Source organism: Semicossyphus pulcher, unplaced genomic scaffold (genome assembly GCF_022749685.1).
Source record: "Semicossyphus pulcher isolate SPU_LCO1_2020_fin unplaced genomic scaffold, fSemPul1.0.p SCAF_2, whole genome shotgun sequence".
Taxonomy (NCBI): Eukaryota; Metazoa; Chordata; class Actinopteri; order Labriformes; family Labridae; genus Semicossyphus; species Semicossyphus pulcher.
In genome coordinates, this window is record NW_027211693.1 from 26,942,021 (window position 1) to 26,965,407 (window position 23,387).

General features: G+C 42.7%; 1 protein-coding gene across 2 annotated transcripts in view; it reads right to left on the reverse strand.

Annotated features, from left to right (window-relative positions):
• The window catches only part of LOC138597761 (rho guanine nucleotide exchange factor 9), a 46,435-nt gene extending 34,251 nt beyond the window's left edge, over window positions 1-12,184 (reverse strand). Inside the window, exons 1-5 of one of the 2 annotated variants that reach the window (XM_069669245.1) lie at window positions 11,957-12,184; window positions 8,934-10,620; window positions 7,422-7,763; window positions 6,489-6,615; window positions 6,281-6,387 (exon numbers count right to left, since the gene is read on the reverse strand). In XM_069669245.1, the coding sequence (XP_069525346.1) occupies window positions 6,281-6,387; window positions 6,489-6,615; window positions 7,422-7,763; window positions 8,934-10,541 (2,184 nt within the window). In that variant the 5' untranslated portion in view covers window positions 10,542-10,620; window positions 11,957-12,184. The remainder of the gene's footprint in view (window positions 1-6,280; window positions 6,388-6,488; window positions 6,616-7,421; window positions 7,764-8,933; window positions 10,621-11,956) is intronic. The other variant, XM_069669246.1, reaches the window with a different exon arrangement.
• Window positions 12,185-23,387: the final 11,203 nt, after the last annotated feature.

The following is a 23,387-nucleotide window of genomic DNA, read 5'->3' on the forward strand; positions in this document are numbered from 1 at the left end:
GAGGCCTGCAGGATACATTCTAACTAGCAAAACACTGTACAGGCAGTTAGCTTCTGTCTCATTGTTTCAGGGCAGGGGATGAAGGTTGGAGGTATGGATTCTATTCAGGGTACAAATACACAATCGACCAATGTTTAGATGCTAGCGATTGTCTAGCTTTAAATGTACAAAAAAAGTGTTTCTAAAAAGATGGCTGTTTCTTTATCGAAGCAACGGTCTATAAGTAGTCAAAAGAGTCAAAAGAAAATGATGTGTGTATACATTACTTGTGGGAAATTTCCAAGAAAGATCGAGTGTGCGTATAAAACACAGACAATATACGCAAAACACTCATGATCCCCAACAACAGCCAGCAGATATTAGTGTGTATGTTGACAAAGCAGCGAGATGACAACCCCTAATCACATCGGAGTAATGTATTGTCATGGATGAGTGTAAATACTTGCCAGTGTGGTTTCCTCTGTGTTTGGCCCACAATGTCACTGTTGGTTACATTTGTTGAACTTGGTGTATCGAGCATGAGAGCTGACCATGCATATAATGTGCATAGCAGAGGCCAAATTATGCTTAAGGGAATACACATTGGGAATGTTATTATTACAATAGTATAAAACATCTGTACATTTTTGTTCATCGAGTGTTTCATGAGCTGTTGCTATGTTACCAAAGTTATTGGATATCCTGTGTGAGCACTTTGGCCTAAGGGTGGCGCAAGAGAGCGCTGATGTCCAACAAGTGAAATATTTTGTGCTCAGTAAAATTCCAACACCGTCAGCTGATGACAGAATGTTTCTTTGTAAATTCACCTTAATATAATTTTACAGATAATTGTATAATATAATAAGGGCTGCACGGTGCTGCAGTGGTTAGCGCTGGCGCCTCACAGCTAGAAGGCTCCGCGTTCAAATTCCAGTTCGGACGTAGTGGGCCTTTCTGTGTGCAGTTTGCATGTTCCTCCCACAGTCTAAAGACATGCTCAGTAGGTTAACTGGTGACTCTAAATTGCCCGTAAGTGCGAGTGTGAAAGCTCTATAACCGCTTTCCCACTGGTCAAAAAACCCGCTAACACCCGCTAACTCCCAGCTTTTTTGCTTAATGGGAAAGGTTACAATCAGCATTCAGACCCGGGTCAAATTACTCTGCAGTAGACCCGGGTAATTATCCCTTGGCTCCGATCGGCATTGATGGGAACACAAAACCCGTGTCGACACACTAATCCCCTACCTCTTTCCAGGTAGGTGTCCTCCTTGTCATCTCACCTACAATACCGCCTGTCTTCGTCCAAGCCGGGCTTGAACATCGTTACAAATTTGTCGGTGCCGGGTTTAATACACAGACTGAATGAGTAATAGATACAATAACGACCTAACCACCGTAACACCTTCACTGTTCACTAACCCTGTTTTGGGCACGTTTGTGATGTCAGACGGTGACGCAGCAGAAAAGAGACCGAAAGGAGTATACTTCACTGGCAATGGGAACAGAGACAAATCTGCGTCAACACGCTAATTTCAATGGGAAGCGGGAATATGTGTCAGCCCTGTGATTGACTGGCAATCAGTCCAGGGTGTACTCCGCCTAATGACAGCTGGGATAGGCTCTAGCCCCTCGCGACCTTGAAGGGGATAAGCAGTATAGATAATAGATGGATGGATGGATAATTTAAATAGGAACAAGTAGAAGATTTTCCTCTAAAGATTACAGACGGATATGAAGAATATTGACCTGTAACACGTTGAGACTTTCAGGAATATAACACACACTGCCAGTACAAACAACCTCCTCTCTAAAATGCAAAGGACTGCAGAAAGGTAAGGTGTAGGTGTGATGTTGTATTGTCATGAGATATAGAATATACAATTATATGCTATTATTATAGTATAAAAAATTTAAAGTTGTAAAAAAAAAAAATAAGAATGAAAGTGAAAGTTATCAGTGGTATTAAAACATGCACAGACAGTTCCATAATCTCCCTGTGAAACACCATATCATATTTCAGCCTGTGGGGTGTCTGCTCCTTGATTGGGTTTCATGATAAAAACAGATGATTATATTACACAAGGTGACATTCCTCTGTGTTGACTTAAGACAAGAAAATGTCTCTCCCCTGATGTAAACCTGTCCAATAGCTATGAAAACAAACACTGTATTACACACACAGTAGAGGCTGATGACTGTGGATAAAGTCACCTTAGCAGCCTGGGAAAACGATCACAAATGATACAACTGATGCTGGATAGCAAGCGCTACAGCGCCTTAGGCTTAAATGGTCTCACAACAAAAATCACTGCATGTTTGGACATTACTTAAACCGTCTACCAATGTGTCCCCACTGTCTCGCTGTGCCAGCAGCATAATAGCAGGAGACGAAGGCATGGAAGATACACTGACCCTGATAGATAAACCGAATGTGCTCCAAAAAAGCACAAACACAAATCTGTACATGCACGGGCATGCAGGTTCTTACAAAATACAGAGTGAGATGTGGAGATACTGTAAAACAGGATTCACCAGTGAGCATGAGAATTAACACAGAGCACAGTTCCTCCCGTCCCCGGGAACATGCAGCCCTCTGAGGTAAAAGTGGAAATGTTTTTTTTTGTTGTAGGGAGCACAGGAAACCCTCTCAACAGTTATATAAGAGAAAAGGCCCTGAGCCTATCTGTCTCTCTCGCTAACACACACAAACACAGACAACACATAAGCATGGCGTTGCACGCTTATGCATACAACAACAACAACAACAGTCATGCACACACCTGACAGGCAGAAACCATTCTTTGGAAGACACAGCCCGGGGACGCTGTGACACAACCACCTGCTCAGATTCAGTCTGCAGCGCTGCTATTTATCGGAGCCACTGCATTCTTAAAAAACAGTATTAGCTGGTCTCTGCAGAAAGCCACAGCAGATACGTGCCTGCGCTTTTGTGTGAGAAACAAAGTTGAATGAAAACTGATAAAAGATCCTAGGTTGACTTTTGCAGATTGTACATTCATGCAGTTATTTTAAGGAAGACCTATTCTCATGGTTTGTCTCACAGTGCTCTAAAAGAAAGCCCGGGGTGAAACAAATGCCACACATTCACAGTGTGTTTGACAGAGATATCACTAGCTGGTGCTATTCATTGCTTACCAAATAATGTGGCTGTCAATGCAGTGACTCATACACCCTGACAGATGAATTCTGAATCCATCAGGAAAGCATGTGAAGTGTGTGTATGTGTTGTGGAGAGATGTATCATGAGGTCTGGGGCCTCGGAGGCAGATATAAACAGAAACTTTGCGCGTTGTTGTTAAATGAACATATGAGGACTGGTGCTCCAACAGAAGTAGTTGTTCAACTCAAATGTGTCCCTTTTCATCACTGCCCTTCTATTAGGCCAACTGGCCGCTGCCTGCTGACTCATGCGTTAATAATAAATAGATAGCATTGCATAACATGATTATGACCACGCAGACCTAGGTTAGTCCAAACTTAATCATATACGATTTCTGTTGAAACTCTTAATCTGCACGAAGCTTTTAATAAGACAGTCCCCCTTAGTGACAATTTGACAGCAGAGCTTCGGGCACAGCATTAGTAACACACAGGGAACTGTCCTCTCATCTTCATAGGAGTTATCAAAGACTGGTATTGCTTTTTTTTAAAGAGGAGAGGAGAGGAGAGGAGAGGAGAGGCGAGGCGAGGAGAGGAGAGGAGAGGAGAGGAGAGAGGGCAGCAACTGGGGGAGAAATCCATTTAAATGAAAGGGAGAAGAGAGGCGTCAGCATTAGCGGCTAATCCACTGCAGTGAGAATGCTTTCTCTCTGCCTGCGGCCTCTAGGCTCCAGCAGTCATCCTAACAGGAAGACTGTAACACACACTGCACTGTATTTCAAACAGCAGATCCCATCCTGACATGAGATCCATACCAAATAAACAATGCATGACTTACCAGAAATAAAACACAGATTTAATCGTGAAGCATCATCCATCCACGTGACTGCACTACAGCTGCGTTACCACATTATGCCATAACGTGCATTTAAAGCATATAAGTAAATATGTATATTTATGCTACCTGCATGCTCAAGATGCAGTCATAAATCCCAGCAATTGAGCCTGCCACAAATGAACCACAAATGAAAGCCATTCAAACACACACAACACATTTCCAGCGCTGCGAGTCCACGTTCCCTACCCCAGGGGAGGGCCACGACACAAAAGTGCACATACAAAGGGAGCATCTCTCTTCCCCTCTCTGTTTCTCTCCCACCCCTTTTTCTCTCTCTCACCCACACACTTTCTCTATTTAGCTCACACTTAAAAAGGCTGCCTAAAGATAGAAGCAAGAAGATGAACAGGAGCCAGCGAGTGTCATGGCAACAACGTGCAGTGGCTCACAAACACTATTTAGACCAGCAAGAAGAAGAAGTTATAATCAAAGCCTTTAGGCAGTAGTATCACCCCTTCAAAGACACAGTTTACTAAATTTCAATGCGGAGACGTGCCAGGCCTGGAAGCCGGGGGCTCATAATTCCACAGTTGAATAGACAGCATCTTGTGAAAATGGCCAGCTTATTGTACTACAGATGTTGTGGTTAATTCTCACTGACTCCTAATAGTCTCAATAGTCTGCTGTAGAAAATGTAAGCTCTTCCCACATAGCTATACAGCGCTGCTCACAGAACATGTCTTGTATTAGTTATAACTTTAAGTGGGAGGGCTTCTGTCATACTAAATGCTAATTCATCTGTGTTTATAACTCTGAGTGAAACATGACGTATGATGCTCTTCACTCAATCAAAGAGTGTAAAGTCAAACTTTGCATGTGATACTCTGCTAAGACTTAATTTACAATGTTCAAATACTCATGTAAATAGTGTTCATCCCTGTGCATTGCAGCTCTGCAAGTATAGATGTTGGACACAGCCCCAGAAATGTTCACTACCCTGTCAGGATGTTTCAGAGAAACTCTGCATCTCCCTCCACGAGAATCCCCCCGAGGCCACTTGCACATCAAAGCACCGATTCTGAAATGCCGGGTTTCTCCTCCTGAGTAGTATTATTCCAAAGTATTCTGAAGGTAATTTTACACAACTGAAAAAGACATGTTACACTTTTCACAGATTCCAGCACACCAGGTGTATGAGAAGAATTCAATGTGGTCTCTATTTCTGTGTGAAATTCAGACAGTTTGTCTGCATGAGCTCTCGACAGATTAAAAAAACCATCTGAAATGTTTGCTGCCCACTTCAGGATGAGTAATGGCCTAAGAGTACAGGATGACATTAATCCACGTGGCCACCATCTTCACGGATCAGTTCCTTTCATTATCTGATGAAACAGTGACCAGTGCCCTGTCATCCACATATTACCAGTATCACTGAGAGGTTATTTATCCATCATACTCCGACCTTTTCAAACATTCAATTATCTCATCTACATTAGCATATACTGTATGTGGAAGGTAGACATACTGAGCATGATGGGAATGTATGTGTGTGTGTCTATAAGTGCTTAAATAAATACATGATGGTCACAGTGTTTTTATACATCTGAACCAGAGATGCACGATATTATCGGCACGTTATCATTGCAGATTATGGCTTGAAAATGACACATCGGCATCAGCAGATATGTCATTTTTCTGCTGATTTTTTCCACCGCTAAAACAACGCTTAAATATGTCCAAATGCTCGATGATTCCCTAAAATAGCTTGACGTAATGCTGCGACATTAACCCGGCACAATGTCTCTTCCATCAAGCGTGAAGAAGAGGTGCAAAATGTCTGCGGTACGGCAGTTTTTCCAAAGTTTCCGAAACAGACAGCAAGGTTGCTATTTGCAATGGTTGCTCAGCCAAAGGGGCCAAATGTCATCATCATAGCCTGTCTTAGTTGTATGAATATTAGTTTTATTTGAAGGAAAATGTTACATACAAATAAATATGGCATTTTGAACATAACCTAAGTTTAAGTTTTTTCTGCATCTGCTAGTGGGCCACTACAATAAGAGTAGGCAGGATATCAATTCCACTGCAGGGGACACTTGATGTTGTCTGCAATTAGGTGGAAAAAAAAATGTGCCTAATATATCGGTTTTGAAATCGTCAATTGGCAAAAAGGGTTGGAAAATATCAGTGGCAAAAACTCCAATATGGTGCATCCCTGATCTAAACATACTGTGTTGTGCATAATCTGAAGGCCTGTAAATAAAGCCTGACAAAGGAAATAATAGTGACTAGATCATTTAGTATTTAGGTGTGTGTGTTTATGTGGGTGTGTGTTTGACTCACAATGTTGACCTGCAGCGGTTCTGAACCAGGTCTCAACAACCTCCTCCTCCTGCAGCTACCAGAGCCTCCAGAGCGAAGACGCACAGACGATGATGACTGACCGATGTCTGGTTGACACACACATGCAGACAGACAGGCAAACAGATGAGCAATTTCTCAAACATCAACAGTCTGCATATTAATGTGAAATTAAAATATGCAAAGGTACCTGAGTGGGGCAGGAGCAGCGCCAAGGCAGTGAGAGTGCTGGGGGGCAGCGGCAGGGAGCGGCACCGCTGGAGAGACACCCTGAGTGGGGGCTCTAGCGGTGACACACCCGGGGGGCGAGACAAGGCCTATAGAGTACTGAGTTGTTAGGACATCTCCTATATTGCATACAGTGTTACTTTGATGCACACACACAAGGTTGAGTTCACACATTCCCCTGTCCTTCACTTTAATAAAAAAAGTTCTTCCTTTACCGCCCTGTCCCCCCGTTTTTTGCAGTAAATTAAACTATTTCACATTCAGCAAGTCTATTCTGGTGCATTGGTCGGTGTGCATGCCCCGCAGCAAACCATGAGAGACTATACATCATGCCAACCAGGCGGTCTCTCAGGTTAAAATGAACTGACTCTGAGTTAGGGCAATGAGAGGTAGAGCTTATGGGAGCGATGAGGCAGAAAATTGGCCACAGAGAAAGGCTGGGAGTGAGGGAGAGAGAAAGAGAAGCCACAAAGAAAGAAAGAGGAAGAAAGAGTGAGAGGGAGGGAGGGAGAAAAAAGAGAAAGAGAGGGGGAGGTGAGCGGAGGGAAAAGCAGTATCCAGAAATACAGGCCTCTATAAATGGGGCAGAGGATGCATGCATTGTTGCAGCTAACAGTGAGTGGTGAATAAATACTGGGTTAGCATTGGACTGCCCTTTAAAGCCTGTAGTGTCTGTTTGATTCATTATGGGCTCAGGCTATATTTATCAGTGAGTTAGTAGAGACTAGTACTGTGACTCCACTTCATTTTCTTCATATAAGAAGGTGATATATTGATTTCTATTTCATACAAATACTTGAATTTATGTGACTGACTGCAGGTTTGTCATTTTTACATCCCTGTTAACTTCCAGTGAAATTATACATAAATGCCTGTGTGTCATTAGACATCTTACTCTGTGATGCAGCTCCGTTGACTGTGTCTCCCTAGTAACACTGGTCTCTATCACAGAGCAAGGCCTGGAGCGAGCGCCCATCCGTCTCTGCCCTGGAGAGAGTTGCATTGTGGGAGCAGGCCTGCGTCTTCGCCGGCATAGGGAGCCAACTTCACTATAGTGGCTGTAGAGTTCTCGTTCTGGGTTGGGCCTCCACAGGTCCACAAATACAGCTGAGGCCGGGCGGGGACGAGGCCGCAGGGGCCTGAGACGTACAGAGGTCTTCTCTGTGCTTGAGTGGGGCACTGCTGGGCACGGCTGTCTTACACTGGAGCCTGTCTGGCTGGCAATCTGCTCACACAGCTGTGATTGGCACACATACTCAGCAGTTTGGCCCAGATAAAGGTGCAACATTGATTTTCTTGTGTTGGGAATAGTAAGGAATGTCTCTATAGATTCAACAAATACATCCCATAATGCTTTTAAAGAGATTCCACCTGCCAAGAGCTCATGTTCCTAATTGCAACGCATCTGTAGTTAGCCACAAGTGCCAAGATTGCCCCTTAATGGCAGTTAAATTTAAGAGAAGCAAAACAATAAACAGGTAGATTTAATATGTAAACAGTCGGTGATAAGGGAGAAGGGTTTTCCTGGAATCATCCACTCCCTTCAATTATTGCAGGACTGCACTTTTAACACCCTTCCCACCGCGCAGATTCCCACAGCTCATGCCCTTGCATAATAAACCCCCATGAAAAGTGTGCTGAGTATTGAGATGTCACATCTCATTTTGTCATTAGGAGTTTGGGCTAACATGTCCTGACTCGTTGGTGTGACTAGAAGGGAGATGACTAATGTTTCCACTGGAGTGAGAAGGGAAGGGTGCTGTCATGAAGTGCAGACGTCACAGAGCTCTGGGGCCACTGCAGCCACAAACGGACAGCTTTATGGGAAGTAGGGTTTCCTTGCGTGGTACACAAGGAGGGCTAGCAGGAAAGGACAAACTCCTCTAATATGTTGTTATTCAGCACAGTAATTACTGGCTGTTTCCTCCTCTCTCCAACAGATGGGGCAAAAGGACAACTGTAGAATAGGTGCCCAATTCATGTCCTCACAGGCTGGTTGGTGTCTTGAATGTTTTTGTTTCTCCCTGTCAGTTATGGAACCACACCTACACTCATATCATGAGGAAATGAGGAAGTACCATTTATATTCTAGATGTTTGTTGATGGTTTTAAGAAGCAAGAGCATGACCATGGTTAAAACAGTTACATAAATGATGTTTGGAGCATTTATGCAGTAATTACATGATGCATGCCGTTGGCAATGTTAATGATGTGTAAAAAGCCTGCAATGGAATGTATTCATGACATTAATGTGAGACACATTATACACGGACATGCTAATCTCTTAAAAAAATATCAAAATAGTAGCTTTTTAAAACACAAATTACTGATGTATTTAGCAAATACATTTATTAAAATTCAGTCGCTGGTAATGAACTCTGCTCATTTTGTATTCAAAGTCACATACCTTAAATATTTCCTCTGTGGAATCTGACGCTGGGACACTATTGGTTGTGCTCTCTTTATCACCTTGTTGTGATTGGACATTTACTTCCTGTCTCTGGTGGGAGTCAGGTGGAGCATCCCTGGAATCTTGCTCATTTCCTGGCTGTCTCTCTACCTTTTCCTCCTGACAGAGAGAATTCATTGGCGCCCTTTCAACCTCTGCCTCTTTTTCAGTCTCTGTGTTTGGACATGACTGGGAGATATGATTCTCTACTGTGGTTGTGGACATGTAGTTTATCTCTTTGTGTATATGTTTGTCTGTGCCCTCAGAATTCTGAAGGCCATTGACAGCTCGAGGTGCTGAGCATGCCCTAAAGGCTTTCAGGACCACCTTAGGGGATCCTCCACCTGCCACAGGTGCTGGAGCCTCACTGTCAAAGCTACTGGAGTGTGAGGATTTAGCGGTCACTGGTGATGACGGAATAGGCTGGGATTTTGGGAGTCCTTCACTGTGAAGTGTCAGGGACACGCTGTGAATGTTGTCCGCTGTGCGCTGTGGGGCCCGAGGGGTGCTCATCTGAGTCCTCTCTCCCTCTGGAGGAGAGAAGGAGTGTGACGTTGTCCGCCACTTCCTGGCTGTCTCTGCTACACTGTTAAAAAATTTAAACAGACCACCAAAGTGTCCCTTGTTGTCAGAGTGTTTCGGAGGTGGTGGTTGAAAGTCTCTGACATTCTCAAAGTCTACAGAACCATAGTCTGAGTCCAAGGTTTTATCCAAAGAAGGAAGCTCAGAGTCAAAGCTCCGCTCTGAGTACACAGGATTGTTCTTCCCCAAAAGGGAAATCCTCCTCAGGTAACTCCACACATCCTTGTGCCTCCTTCCTCTACCCTGGTGGGTGCTCGGGCTACATTTAACGCTGGGATCTTCACAGCTAGCAGCTGTTTTGTTACAGTTTGTTGAATTGTTGTGGCTTCTTTTAGCATAGCAAACTCGTTCTGATGGTTTACAACCATTCTGAGTAACAGCCTCGCCCAGTACAGTGGGCTGGTGGCCTTCTATAGGAGCTGTGAAGTCAAGGTCTTCAAATGAGCAGTCAAACTCTGCTGTGTAACCAGCATACGAGTGCCTCTTGCCACGGTGTTTCAGTGTGCCCCTGCTGGACTGCTGAGGAGTGCCAATGTCGCCGCAGAAAGATTCCTCATCCACAAAGGAACTGCTGAACTTGGAAGTGGACAGTTTCCCTGTCTTCCCTCTAAACACAGAGGGGGATTTAAGCTTCTTGAAGGAGCGAACTTTGTCAGCAAACGAGAGTTTAGGGATGGAAGCCTCCCCGGGCAGGATCATGGAGTGGGGTCTGCGCTCCAGCTCTGAGACAGCTCTTTTTCGGTTCAAGATCTTCCAGATGCCCCCTGTCGCACGGGGCCTCCGGTTGACCTCCTGTCTGTCCTTGACAGGGGTCTGAGAAGAGGCAGCTTGGGTCTCTCCCTGCCCCTCTGCAGGCCCTGGCCCGGTCTCCTGAATATAAACACTGCTGGTCTCATTCTCCACGTCCAGAGAAACATTAAACACTCGGTTGACAAACCCATTAGGGTTGTTGCTTTCAGGCGCAGGGTTGTCTGTCTGCTCCATCCTCTCTCATTCTACAGTGTCAGCTATCAGCTCCAGTAGACATCATGTCTCAGGCCTCTGTCTTTCCTCCCTCAAATACCTGGAGGAACAAAAGCACATTTCAGAAGTATTAAACTGACTGCCTTATCTTTTCATTTCATGTTTATTCTGTCTTGCTAAGAATGCCTTTAGATGTAGGCCAAAAATGCCAAATATGCCAAACTATATCATGTCAAATATTCTCAGGGGAGGATCTGCATTTTATCTACACAGGAGGTCAAGAATAGTCGATATGTAGCCTACTGCCCCTTAAACACTAGAAAACAGTAAAGGCATTACGTCCTATTTTGTGATTTTCAAATGATGGCTTTTGTACCATGAGTCAACATCACCCACAGCCCCCCATATTTGGTCCACATTATCCAAAGTAATTATTTGAGACACAGTCCCTCGTCCACCATGTAAACCAGGAGGCTGCGTTGTCATGGAAACACTCACTACGGAGATGTCTGGTTATTTCAGGCCTGTGACATCATCATCACAGCTCAGATAAGCTCCTTCTGAAGAAGAGGATGCTCGGCAAGTGCTACACTACTACATGTTAATTACCCCCTTTTCATAATCCCTTTAATGTATGGAAGCCTCGTGTGTAATTGGGGCCTCCAGCACACATCTTTGTTGTTACATGAGATCATTACCAAAGATTTGTTGCATTTAAGCTGCCTTTTTTAGCAGAATGTCACAATTTAATTTATAAGCTTTTTTACAGATAAGCTTTACAAGGAATGCTATTGGACATGTAGGCTGAGGCTACTCTGTCATTTAAAAAAACCCCGTCATATCATGATAATGGTCATTTTCTTCTTTTTTTGGTAATGTAGCAATTAAACGTAAAGTGTTAATGTAGTATTCAAACGTTAAGTGTTGTAATGTAGCATTTACACGTAAAATGCTAACCTGTGTGTCTCTTTTCTTTTGACTCTTTTTATCCGGTTATTATGATAGCACTATATATTTCTTAGCCTGCTTTGAAGTATGCTAATGGCATAAACTAACTTCTAAAATATACATTAAGACGCATTTTTGTTGTTTTTAGTTTCCATAGGCTAATTTACACACTCTAAAAACTTAAGGTAACTAATTTAGCAGGTCGGTTTCCGTCTACTGACAGTTTATAGCAGCGACAGGGTTAGATGGGCTGGGCGTCCGACAGTTGTATTCATATTTTTAAATATGGCGTCATTAATGCGACATTAAGTTTTTTTTATTTTTAGGACAGTTGCTTTATAATTAGTTAAGCGTTAACTTAATTGACGTTAACGCTTCTTTAAAGTTAATAAACCGTCCGTATATGATAGACTTCTTCATAAAGTAAAATGAAGTTTGCCCGCTAAAAGTGTATTTCTTTACTATATATCCGTCCAGGTTCAACTTACCAACAGAAGAATCCCCCCGTTTAAAAGGGCATCGTCGCTGCTGTCCTTAAAGTCAATACAAACACCGGCTAAACTTCTCCAGCGTACTTCACGGGCTTAACTTTTATCCATGCGCAACGCGGAGGCAATGTTGCGGACAGCGACTCCTTTGAAGCTCTCATGTGTTAGGTTTTTGCCTCCAAACTTCGTCAGCTACCATCAAACTGAGAGAAACTCCCCAAGTTAGCGACAGACCGGTGAACTCTTGCCCTGTAAGCTCCTGCAGACGCCGACACTGTGATTTGTGATAAAGCTCTCACGCAGACAGAGCAGCGCACACACCAACACACCCTCTGAACACACACACACACAGACAACACACAGTCAAACCCACACATACCTACACACTCAAGTGCCTGTCGTGATAAATATCAAGTTTAGTTAAGTGGTTTTATAAATTAGCTTAAGGATATTGCTTAACATATATTTGTTACTTTTTTACATTTTTTTTAATGTGTTTATCCTTACGTTCCTTCACATTCAAAACCATATCCTGTATAGCCTAGCATATATTTTTGATGTATTAATACTTTTCTTTTAATCCAATTCATGAGTAGTTTTTTTTAAGAGGTACTTATAATTTCTAAGAGAACATCAGTGAAAATAAGTGATTGACTGAACTCTGCTCTCACTAGCTGATCCTCCTTTGGGATTTGCGTTGAATGTGAAAATCCTTCCATTGAAATGACACAATGGGGAGAGGGAGCTCAGGGGGGAAACTGAAGGAATTCACAAAAACTAAACAGCACCAGAGCTCCAGAGCCGTGAAAGAGGAGATGGTGGAAGAAGGGGCCTAAATTTAAACATTTCCTCTTTGTCCTGTTTTGGTCCCATTGTCATCGCATGGCGTTCTCCCTTCTGCACAGGAAGGAGTGGATCTGACATCAACGCTCTCAGGCTGACAATGCCAGGAAGTCTGTCTGAGCGTATGTAAATATCTCTATGTGTCCATGCTTCCCTTGCTTGCCCGAAGAGCCGCTCTCCTCTGTGTGGCCCTCTCCCTGAAGCGCCTTTAAGTACTTGAGGGTGTAGTAGTAGTAGTAGCAACATCGTGATTTACATGCTGCACTTCCCGCATAAGTCATCTACAGCTGTCACTGCGATTTACAGCAACCTCATCTTCAAATGACCTCTCCTCTGATGCAGCATCTTTACTATGTATACCTAATGGAACCTTTATAATACAAACTGTACTTATATCAGTGTTATTGTTCCACTGTTTCTCATCAGTAAGGCCCCTTTTCCTCATATTTTTGCGTTGACTAACTATTTGTTGTTCTCCTTCGCTCCCGTTCCCTCGCTTCTTCCCTCCCTCCCCCTGACTCACTCACTTCCTCACAACCCCAAGCAGTCTTCCTGTTGTCCCCTCCCGTCACAAAAGACATCCTGGCTCAAGCGAGCCAAATGTTTCAGCTCAGATTTGGTTGAAACAGACATTAAACTAACCTCTTATCTCCAGAACATAAATGTATCCAAACATTTGTCCTGAACGACAGAAAGCATGAGGGGAAAAAAAGGGAAAGTGAGCGATGAATGGAGGGAGGCAGATGTTAATTTTTGTTGACTTTTGGCGAGCTGTGTACATTACAGCGAGTTTACTTTGTTGCCCGTTTATCGTGAGTGTTGAGCGCTCTTTGAAATGATGTCATTGGCCTCTCATTTTCAGAACAATCGACCTCTTCCTCCTCTTCCTATGACACGGTCCCTGCCGGTGGGTTTGGTGGAGATTACGGGAGACAAACACTCGCTGAGTTTAGGCCCAGCTGTAATTATTTCACCAGTCTTTGTCAAAGCCGCTGAGTGAAAACAGGCTGCCGTGAAAAAGCTGGCCAGACAGGGAGGGCGAGCAGGAGGAGGAGGGGGGTTGTAGATATGTTGTGATATCAAATGAAAGGCTTACTAAAGCCTGGGAACAGGATTCGGGAGGTGTTACTCGTGTGAGAACAGCTGGGAGCTCAGTCATATTTTGTTTTCAACGCAGGTGTTTAGGAACACTTTGTGGCTGTGTACTGCGTATCCTTAGATGGACGGATTGCTCACTGATGCTAATGACGCTGCGATGGCTCCTTATATGTTAAAGTGAGCTAGCACACACACACACACACACACACACACACACACACACAGACGGATTAACTATTCTGCCCACTTTAGGTATAAAATATGCCAGGTAGTAGTTGCCTCCAGTGGTAGAGGAGAGTTTGAATTACACTGGCATTCCTGACATTCCCTCTGCGCTGACCTGCATACTTCCCTGGCCTGGCTGCACATGGCACTAAACACACACACAGACACACACAAGTCAATCCCAGCAGCTCACAGATGCTTTCATCTTAACTGCATTCACTTTGGGATAATCAATCACTTCGGCCCCTCGCATACATACGTACCAGCTCACATGGCACACACATGGACCACAAACTGGAATGTTAACATGCGGAACGGTTTGATGTCGTTGGTGATGGGAAGATGTCATAAACAGCTTGTCCAGCAGCCATCTTAAACACAGTGAGAAGGAGAGAGGGACGTAGGGAGGAAGAAGGAATGAGATGGACCGGACAGGGGGAGTGTGTGTGTGTGTGTGTGTGTGTGTGTGTGTGTGTGTGTGTGTGTGTGTGTGTGTGTGTGTGTGGCTTTCAGCTGGGGACTTTCAGCCATTATCAGGATGAATCTGAAAACAGGAAGGGGGGTTCCATTAAACAAGACGAGCGGAAGACGACCACAGTTCTACTTCCTGTTTTAGAGCGAGGGAGGAAACAGCAGATTTTTTAGGAATTCAAATCAGAATCAACACTCCGGAAAGAACATCTTTGTAACACATAAAAGACTCTTATTTTTCAGCTAATTAAAAGCATTATGGGTTCATTTGTGTACTTCTGTCCACTTTTTTGTCTATTTTGGGGCTTTAGTGAAGCAGTTCCCAGCTTTCCTTTGTGCTAATGCTGCAGTCAAAAGTCAAATGTGTGATGAGGCAGATGTTTATCCCCGTTCTGTATCTGTGTGATTGTTTATCTGGCGCTGTATCTCGCTGCACAGGCCTTGGGCTGAACTGGACTTGGCTGTGTTTTTTGGGTCAGCTGCAGTGAGAGAAAAGCAGTCTGGCACAAAATCACATCATTTCTGTTCATCTGGGTGCTTCCACTCCTACAGAGAACAAAGTTTGTGATTGGGAAAGCCCAGGGGACGCGGTGATAAAGGGAGGAGTGGTAGTCAGCGGAGGAGGGATATTTAACTGAGGAGATAAAAGCCTGCACATCATGCTGTGTCTTCTCAGCACAATATGCCAGTATTGTTGAACAGAGTGAAAGGTTGAGGTCTAAAGCGAGATTTGGCTCAATTAGTAGTGTGAGTGATAATAAACTGGCACTCCTCTCACTGATAATGTTCTGTTAGCACTGTCCGCTTTATCTCCTTGATGAATGTTGACCTCTGACCACACCATCGACTCTGGTCAGTGTCCTCTGTGCTGGTCAGGCTGTAAAAACACTGGATTGGACAGTCTGGTTATTTAATAGAGTTGTGCAACAGCCACATTTTTAGGCCTATCAATTATCGCTGGATATAATCCCTTCCTCTGTCCCTCTCTATCTCCCTGTCCTTGGTGCAGCATCTTAAACATGTCCTAGTTAGAGGCGGAGGGATATGCACGGCGAGTGTGCATCGCTCTTCCAAATCCTTTCCTGCACAGTCTCGGTCTTCTAACAGAGAGAAGGAGAGAGCAGGGATGTCATTTTGTCAAGTTTACATCGTAATTAACCAGTTTCAACAAGCAGGTTCACAACAAATCCCTTACATAGTCAGATGATACTTTACATTTGATTGTAATCAAAGAACTAATTTGTCGTAGGACATTTTAAATCATTCAAATGGCCAAACATTGCTGAAAGGGTTCAGCAGCAGGTCATGTTTATTAATGACTGACTATTTACCTGCGTTTGAGCACATAGAGTCTAATATACGTATAATACGACCCATAAACAAAATGTGGAGGATGAATCGTGGAACACCTGCCAGGATGATGTTGCTTTTATCCTCTTTCATCCTTCAGTTGTTTGCATTGCATGTAGTTTGTTATGTTTCATTTATAATGACGTACCAGTTTGTTTTGGTGTACGCATTCCTCTCCACATGTGCACCCCTCCTAGCCATCCAGACAAACCCCCCCCGCTCCTTCAAGCACACTTAGATCCTCTCCGTGAGGGTGATGTAACACCCATGTAGAAGTTGTTAGACTCGCCTTTAATCCAAAAGAGGAAATCCACTTGAGTGAAGAGAGACATCTAGAGGAACCAAGTGAAACTGTCTCCTGTTATATCTGCTGGCAAGGAACGACCATTTTTCACGTGTCATATTTGATGCATGTCTTATAAAAATAAATATACAAAGGCCTTTCTGCAGGGTGAGTTGCGTCTCACTTAAATATGCTGTCCCTTTAAATGTTAATCCTTTATATTAGATGTGTATGAAGCTGTCTGTGCACCAGCCTGCAGTTAGGAGCTTCTACCACATGATGGCACTCTGGCTCTTTCACAGGACCATAGATGCATCTTACCGGTGGAGCAGCGGATTACAACACAATCTTTTATTATTAAAAATCAGATATAGCGTACATTTGAGAATATTGTCTATTTCAGGAGTAATACCACACAGGCAAATCCACGTTTCAGGGGAATCAAACTGATAGAGTGAAACCAGAGGAATTGATCTAAAATGATGAAATGAAATTGACCAATTTTGCTATGAGATTTTTAATTAACTGCTAGAGTTCCGGGGTTTAGTTCATTCCCTCATTGAATTATTGGAAGTTGTTAGGTAGGTTCAATAAGAAACGGCTACCAAACCTGATTAAGGGCCGTGATTGTGCGCTGCACTGGTCTGCACCTGATTTTAGGCCCAGTATTAAAGAGCGTGGCACCCTAAGGCTTCAAGCTCAGTGCCCTGTAATGAATGTGTAGTTACATGTGCAGTAAGTCCAGAGATACAGCCAGTCATATGTGTAACCACGACTCCTCTCCATTGGGATACAGCCCTTAGCCGTGTGTCAATCAATGGATCATGGTCATACTGCTGGAGCTGTGACCACAGATACATTTTTGAGGAGATGTGCCTCAGGCTAAAAAGTAATTTGGTGTGAAAGTAAAGAATTAGACCTCGGAGATGTGGCTAGCATTAAAGTTAGATGTGATTAAAGCTACAGGCATCGATTGCATCTCTGTTACAAGGTACCGAGCTTCGGGATGTTCTGCAGAAAAGGGGAATCGCTGTTCAATTCCATGATTTTCCACTGTAACACTGTGAGAAGATTTCATTTGCTTCACACGTTGGCAAAGAGACTCGGTCAAAAAAGAAAGAAAGAAACATGGTCGTACACGTCGGCTCGCCAATTTCATAAAATCCGAGGACGCCTAATTGATACAAGTAAAGTAATAGCTTCGTTTAAATTAAAAGCTACAAGTCAGGTGGAACTTTCTCATTTATTATTCAGTGAAGCACATCGTCCTTGCTTAAAGGCCTTAAGAGGCAAGATAAGAGGCTTTTTAATCTGTGTATGGGAGACATACGTCTGTCTCAGCTCTCACTTCCAATCAGCCGAGAAAGACAAGGTGAAATCCGCAGAGACAATGTGCAGAAGTGTTTCTGTGTCCCATATGTCTTTATCCAGTTGGCCCGGGTGCACATTCATATATTTATACGTGCTTATTGAGTGTACGCCGTATGTGAGGGGGGTAAAAAAGGTATCTTATTTATTAGCCGGGAAACCATTGAGGAGGTTAGAGCACAGCACTCTAAGCTGAAGCCACTTTCGCTTTCATGTTAGCAGCTGTCCAAGCCCAAAATGGCCAATTACCATCATTTCTCTGCTGGTGGTGGTAATGTTAGGGAGATAGTCAGAGAGAGAGAGAGAGAGAGACCAGGAGCAGATGAGGCATAGGCAGCCGAGATAAGCCGGGAAATAAAACCATATTTCCACAGCATGGAAATCAGACAACATCCACCATGACAGAAGGTGAATCCATCATCTGCAAAGGAAATAGATTCAATTAGATGGGTCCTTCTGGTGTGTGGATATATACCGAGATTGTTTTTATGGTAATAATGATTGTAATTGCAACATCTCTGAGCCCTTTCACATTGATTATGCAGTGTAAATAAGCAGAGAAGCTCATACTGACATTGTATATACGTAAACACAAATATATATGGAACAAGGGAGGAAGAAAGAGAGAGAAGAAAGGGAAAAACGATTGTGCGGAATCGCTGCATATTCAAGTCTGTAAGCATGCATGTTATTATTATTGAGAGCAAGATGAAGACGAAGTTTCCCCCAGAGACTCCTCCACTGATCTGTGCCTCAGCGTCTCAGTCTGATCTTTGCCAGGAGGTAAATGCTGTTAGAGCTTGAAAGATAGCGCGTGCACTATTTCTTATGGGAAACATATGATATTCACTTAGAAGCGGCATGATGTTTTCATCGCGCTTAATCACAGTCCAAAAAAGCTAATCAATGTGTGTCAATCAAAGGCAGGCACTGTGAATGCTTAAAAAGTAAACATCAGAGGATTATGTTCAAATCTCTCAATTTTGATAACCCCTGAAGGAACACGCTGCTTTACAGGCGACAACCGCGGCGCCCCACAGCCTCCACGACACAGCAAACAGTTTGTGAAAGAGATGACATTTCTCAGTTAGGTCAGATGAAAGATTGCCTCACGTCTTTTCATCAAGATTGATAATGCGGCACGCAGTATTACATGTGGGTGACTTTGGTTGCTACTGAAAAGGAATATAGAGTCTGTTTTCTGACCTTTCATTCGACCGGCTAGACCTTACCCGCGGATTGACATCAATATCAGACAGTCTTGTCTGAGGGAGGAAAAAAAGAAAGCACACCATTTTGTTGACTGAGTGTGATCGGGGAGTGAAAGCGAACAGTGGCAGAGGGTTTAAAATCACCTGTATGGGAGAGGGAGGATGCTGAGATTAGAGGGAAAAGGAGCGGCAGACCTGAATGTTAATGTCACAAAAAAACAGAAAATCAAACCAGTTAAAATATTTCAAAGAGCACAAGTTGAAAGATTCTGATTGCCCTCTGTGGTCCGGCCTCAAGCTGAGACCTCGTTCATTTTCATTTTAGGTCCTCGCATGAAAAGTAATCAAGCTCTCCTCTCGCTGAGTTTATTTTCATTTGATTAATTCTGATGCGTCTCTGCCCAGCCTGCGCCGATAACAATGAGGGTTGCATGTCTCACTGCCTCCATCTGTCCTCCCAGAACATGTCTGGGAACACAACATCACCCGAACACCAGAACGGTTAATCTGCCTTATTTACTTCTCCCAATATGGCTGCTTTGTCACACACGTCGTTTGTCCTCCAGGATAAATATTTCCCCAGCATCGGTGCACACTAAATGTTGATTTATCCTCAGCCTGTTAAACTGGCCGATCTGCATATGGCGTGTTTGTGTTTTGTCAGGAAGCATCCACTGTGACAATATATACTATAATTATCATCTAAGTGTGACAGCGTAGCTGGAATCCATTCAGCGGTCTGCAGAGACCTGGGTGTGTGTGTTTGTGTATGAACTTAGTTGTCATTTTGTTGCTGTGTATTGAAGATGTCTCCTCTGACAAAGGGCTGATTTAATAGGAGAACAGTTTAATGTTGTCTGGTTCCATTGTAATGAACAAGATCTCCACTCATTTTGCCCTCCTCAAAGGAGAGGAACGAGCGGGGAGTCGGAGGAAGAGAGAATAAGAAAGAGACGGAGATCTTGTTCGTCGTCTTGCTATTTGTGTAGCTGGAAGAAAGAGAATTTGGATCAGGCCATTTAACTTAATGCTCTCTCTTCTTTGCTAACGGTCTGAAGATAATTAGTATTACTAATCAAAACACTTGTGTCGCCTCTCCCCTGGTGTGTCATATCCCCCCAGGGCCATTGTAAACTGTCGATTGCTATGAAGGCCACTCAATTGTTCCTTTTATGTTTCCATTGGATATACACGGGCTAATGTATTTCCCATCAGCTCTGTTTAGTGTTGCTGTCTTAATGTCCTCAGCTGAGTTTGGATGAATCAACAAACATCACATTAAGACACTTTAATCACCACCATATTCTCCTGGTTTGGATTGAAATGTGTAAACCAATCTTAATTGGACAGATGTAATTGGATAGAATCAAGTGTCTGGCATGAGCAGGAAAATCATCCATTTAAGCGATAAGTTGTAATTGGCTCAATGAATCGATGAAGTAATAATCTATTAAGAGAAAATGTATGTACCATTGTGATGACTGGTCATTATTTGAACAATTTTAGCAGGTAAATATACTAAAGATTTATTTGTTGGTCTTTATTATATATATTTTTTTATGGGTTGCAACTAGAAATTATTAAAATGTCAGGAAGTTGTGGGGAAATGTCCATGAGCCTTAGAGTCCATGTAGTCCATTGTGACGTCTAACCGACAGTCTAAACCCCACAGATATTCAGTTTATTATAATACAGAGAGTAATCCTTGTATTTGAATAGTAAAACCTTTAACGTTCAGACATTTTGTCTTGTTAAATAACAGAAAGGATTAATAGGTTATCAGAATTTCCCAGAATTTATTCCACCAATTATTTTCTAAGCTTTTCAGCTCTTGTCATAAATTTTAATTGTTTTGTCAGACAAAGACATCACTGTTGGTTCTTGTAAGTCTCTGTAATTGTTTCTGATAATTTAAAGATTACTTTTATATAAAACCCAAAACTAAGAGTCTTTAGACATCTTAGCAGCTCTTTAAGGCTGTTTAGGTACACTGTGTTGAACCATAAAAAGATGGATGACATGACAGCTCCCTGAAAGTGAAGCCAAATCATCTTGAACGCCCCCTGCTGACTGGCTGCAGTTTAGCTCATAAAGATTCAAACCTTTATTTAAGCCTCACTGAGGTTTCCCTTATTTGCAATGATGTTGACATACAGAGAATGACACAATTAAAACAACTAAAAACACAATACTCAGTAAAAACAATTTCAAGCTGAGGTGAAGTGGTTTGATACCATCACCTTCATCTGTCCAAGAGAAATTAGAGTGACGATCCTGATAGTGTTGTTAGTAATTCCTTTAGCACAATAACTAAAGGCGGATTTTACAAATTCAGAGTAAACGCCAGTAGAGCTAGTTCTGTAGGTTCCAGTGGTTCAGTTCAGCATGGATGATATGTAGGGTGGTGAATGTACAATAAAGGATTTAAAGCCCGCCTCCTCCACGCTAACAGATAAGAGATGGGTCAGTAGACACACCAAATAAATGTTTCTCAAACATGGTTTGTCATTATAGTTAGTTCTTATCATGCTGATTTACATCCAAGAGCTCATTTTTTGACCAAGTTTATTTTTAATTATTTATTTGATGGTGTAAAAATGATGATTGACAGCTCTGTTGACAAATTCGGCTCCTGCAGCCGATCTGTTCCTGATTAGCAGAGTGGAGGAGGGACGACAAGAGGAGACATAACTAAAACAATCACTACAGTCATTGAAGTTTACATATCTGTGATCGTCTGCTTCAGACCAACTCAAAGAAGCTGTTCTGCTGTTGATTGTGCCAACATGAGGGAACTTTGCGGTAAGTTAAAAGTATGTTTTGTACTTCTGTACTTCTATACCGTGGCTCCACCAGCCGATCTCTACTGCGCAGACTCTGGCTCTAAATGCGCTTTTGAACAGTGAGAGCAGGTGGAGTCGCGTCGTCCATCTTTACATGCAGTCATATGAACATGGTCAGCAACATGGTCACACTGACAATGCTCATAATGATTGATGATGAATTTTTCATCATCTCAGTTTGACACCATTCAAACCTTTACTTATTTGCATATATGTAGCAGAAGTCATGTCAGTCAATCAAATTCTTTTTAGATATTTTGCTCTGAAGTACAAACACAGAAGACAGTGGAATTCATTCTCTGTGCAGAATGAATGAATACAAAATGTTATGGCAGTCCATCCGATAGTTGCTCAGATATTTCAGTCCTGACCAAAGTGGTGGATTGACTGAAATTGACATTCACAAAGCTGTGGCTGAAACTGAAGCGGGGGAAAACCTTGGACTTGCCATGTGTCCACGTCCCAGTTTGAGAATTTTTCATTAAACCTGAAGTTCACTTCTTGAATAAACCAAGGTGTTGTTGCCATGAGGGGACTACCGAACCCAGAAGACATTACATAGCACAATTATACAAGAGTAAAACGGCAGAGTCATATTAGACCAGGTGATTTACAATCCCAAATATGATCAATTACCAGTGATTTATGGAGTTACTTAGTAAGTAAGTCGCAAAGGACGCCAACAGTATATCGCAGGTTTCTCTTCTCTCTGCACCAGCTCTTTCGCTGGTTGTCGCTTTACTCATAATGTTGAAGAGAGGAGGAGAATGGAGGTGTGTGACTTCATCTCAATAAATTACAGCCTGTCATGGATTATAGATTAATTAGTCTGTCTTTACCTGAGAGCAATGAGTGGAATCCAGTGGTGAAAAGACCAATTTTACACATCTCTGATTAAATACTGTCAAATTACTTGGTAGAGATATGAGCCCGGAGGAAATGTTGGACTTTTACTTTTGTTTTTACTCTGGGAGACTTAATTGGATAAGAGTGGGGCTTCAGGTCTACTGGGCTGTGTGTTACGAAGTTATAGTGAATCCATTTCTGTATAATGTGAATTGATATTGTGAATTTGACAAATTTGAAATCAAAAGTAACAAACTCTTTCTGCCTCGGAAGACATTGTGCACCTGGATGCTGTAAAAGGCTTGTATAGAGTGTTCAATACCCTGCAATACCAGGCTAAATATCTGAAGTACCTGTGAATGTGGCCGAGCACCTATATGGTTTTAGCTGCACAACAAGAAAAAGTAATGATGCATAGTTCCCAAGGTTTCCTTAGTTTCATGAGTTTTATCTCCACCACATTGCAACGTTCAAAAAATCAATGCCTTTACAGCTAGATATATGTCCTTGTGATGTTGCAGAAGAATATTGAGTATTATCCAAGCAAACCTCAGAACAATCACAATATCCTTTCATGCCTTTGTATTGTACAGTATCGATTCCCATGCACAGTGATGTTGTACATAGAGGTGAACTCTATATAAGTAAGGTTAGCCATCATTCTTATAGCTGAGAGCATGATTCAAGATTTATACTTATTTTTCCCCTAAAAGTTATTTTTTCTGAATAAAATTGTAGCCCTGAGCCGGTCGGCGGGTCTGAAGGACACGATATAAAGTTCACAGCCACTGTCTGTTCATCTTGAATGTTCATAACAAAGTCTACGCTTACTCAGAAACTCGCTGCAGGAATATGGTTTCTTCCAAACGCAATCTTCCCCTTGACTGCCTCGC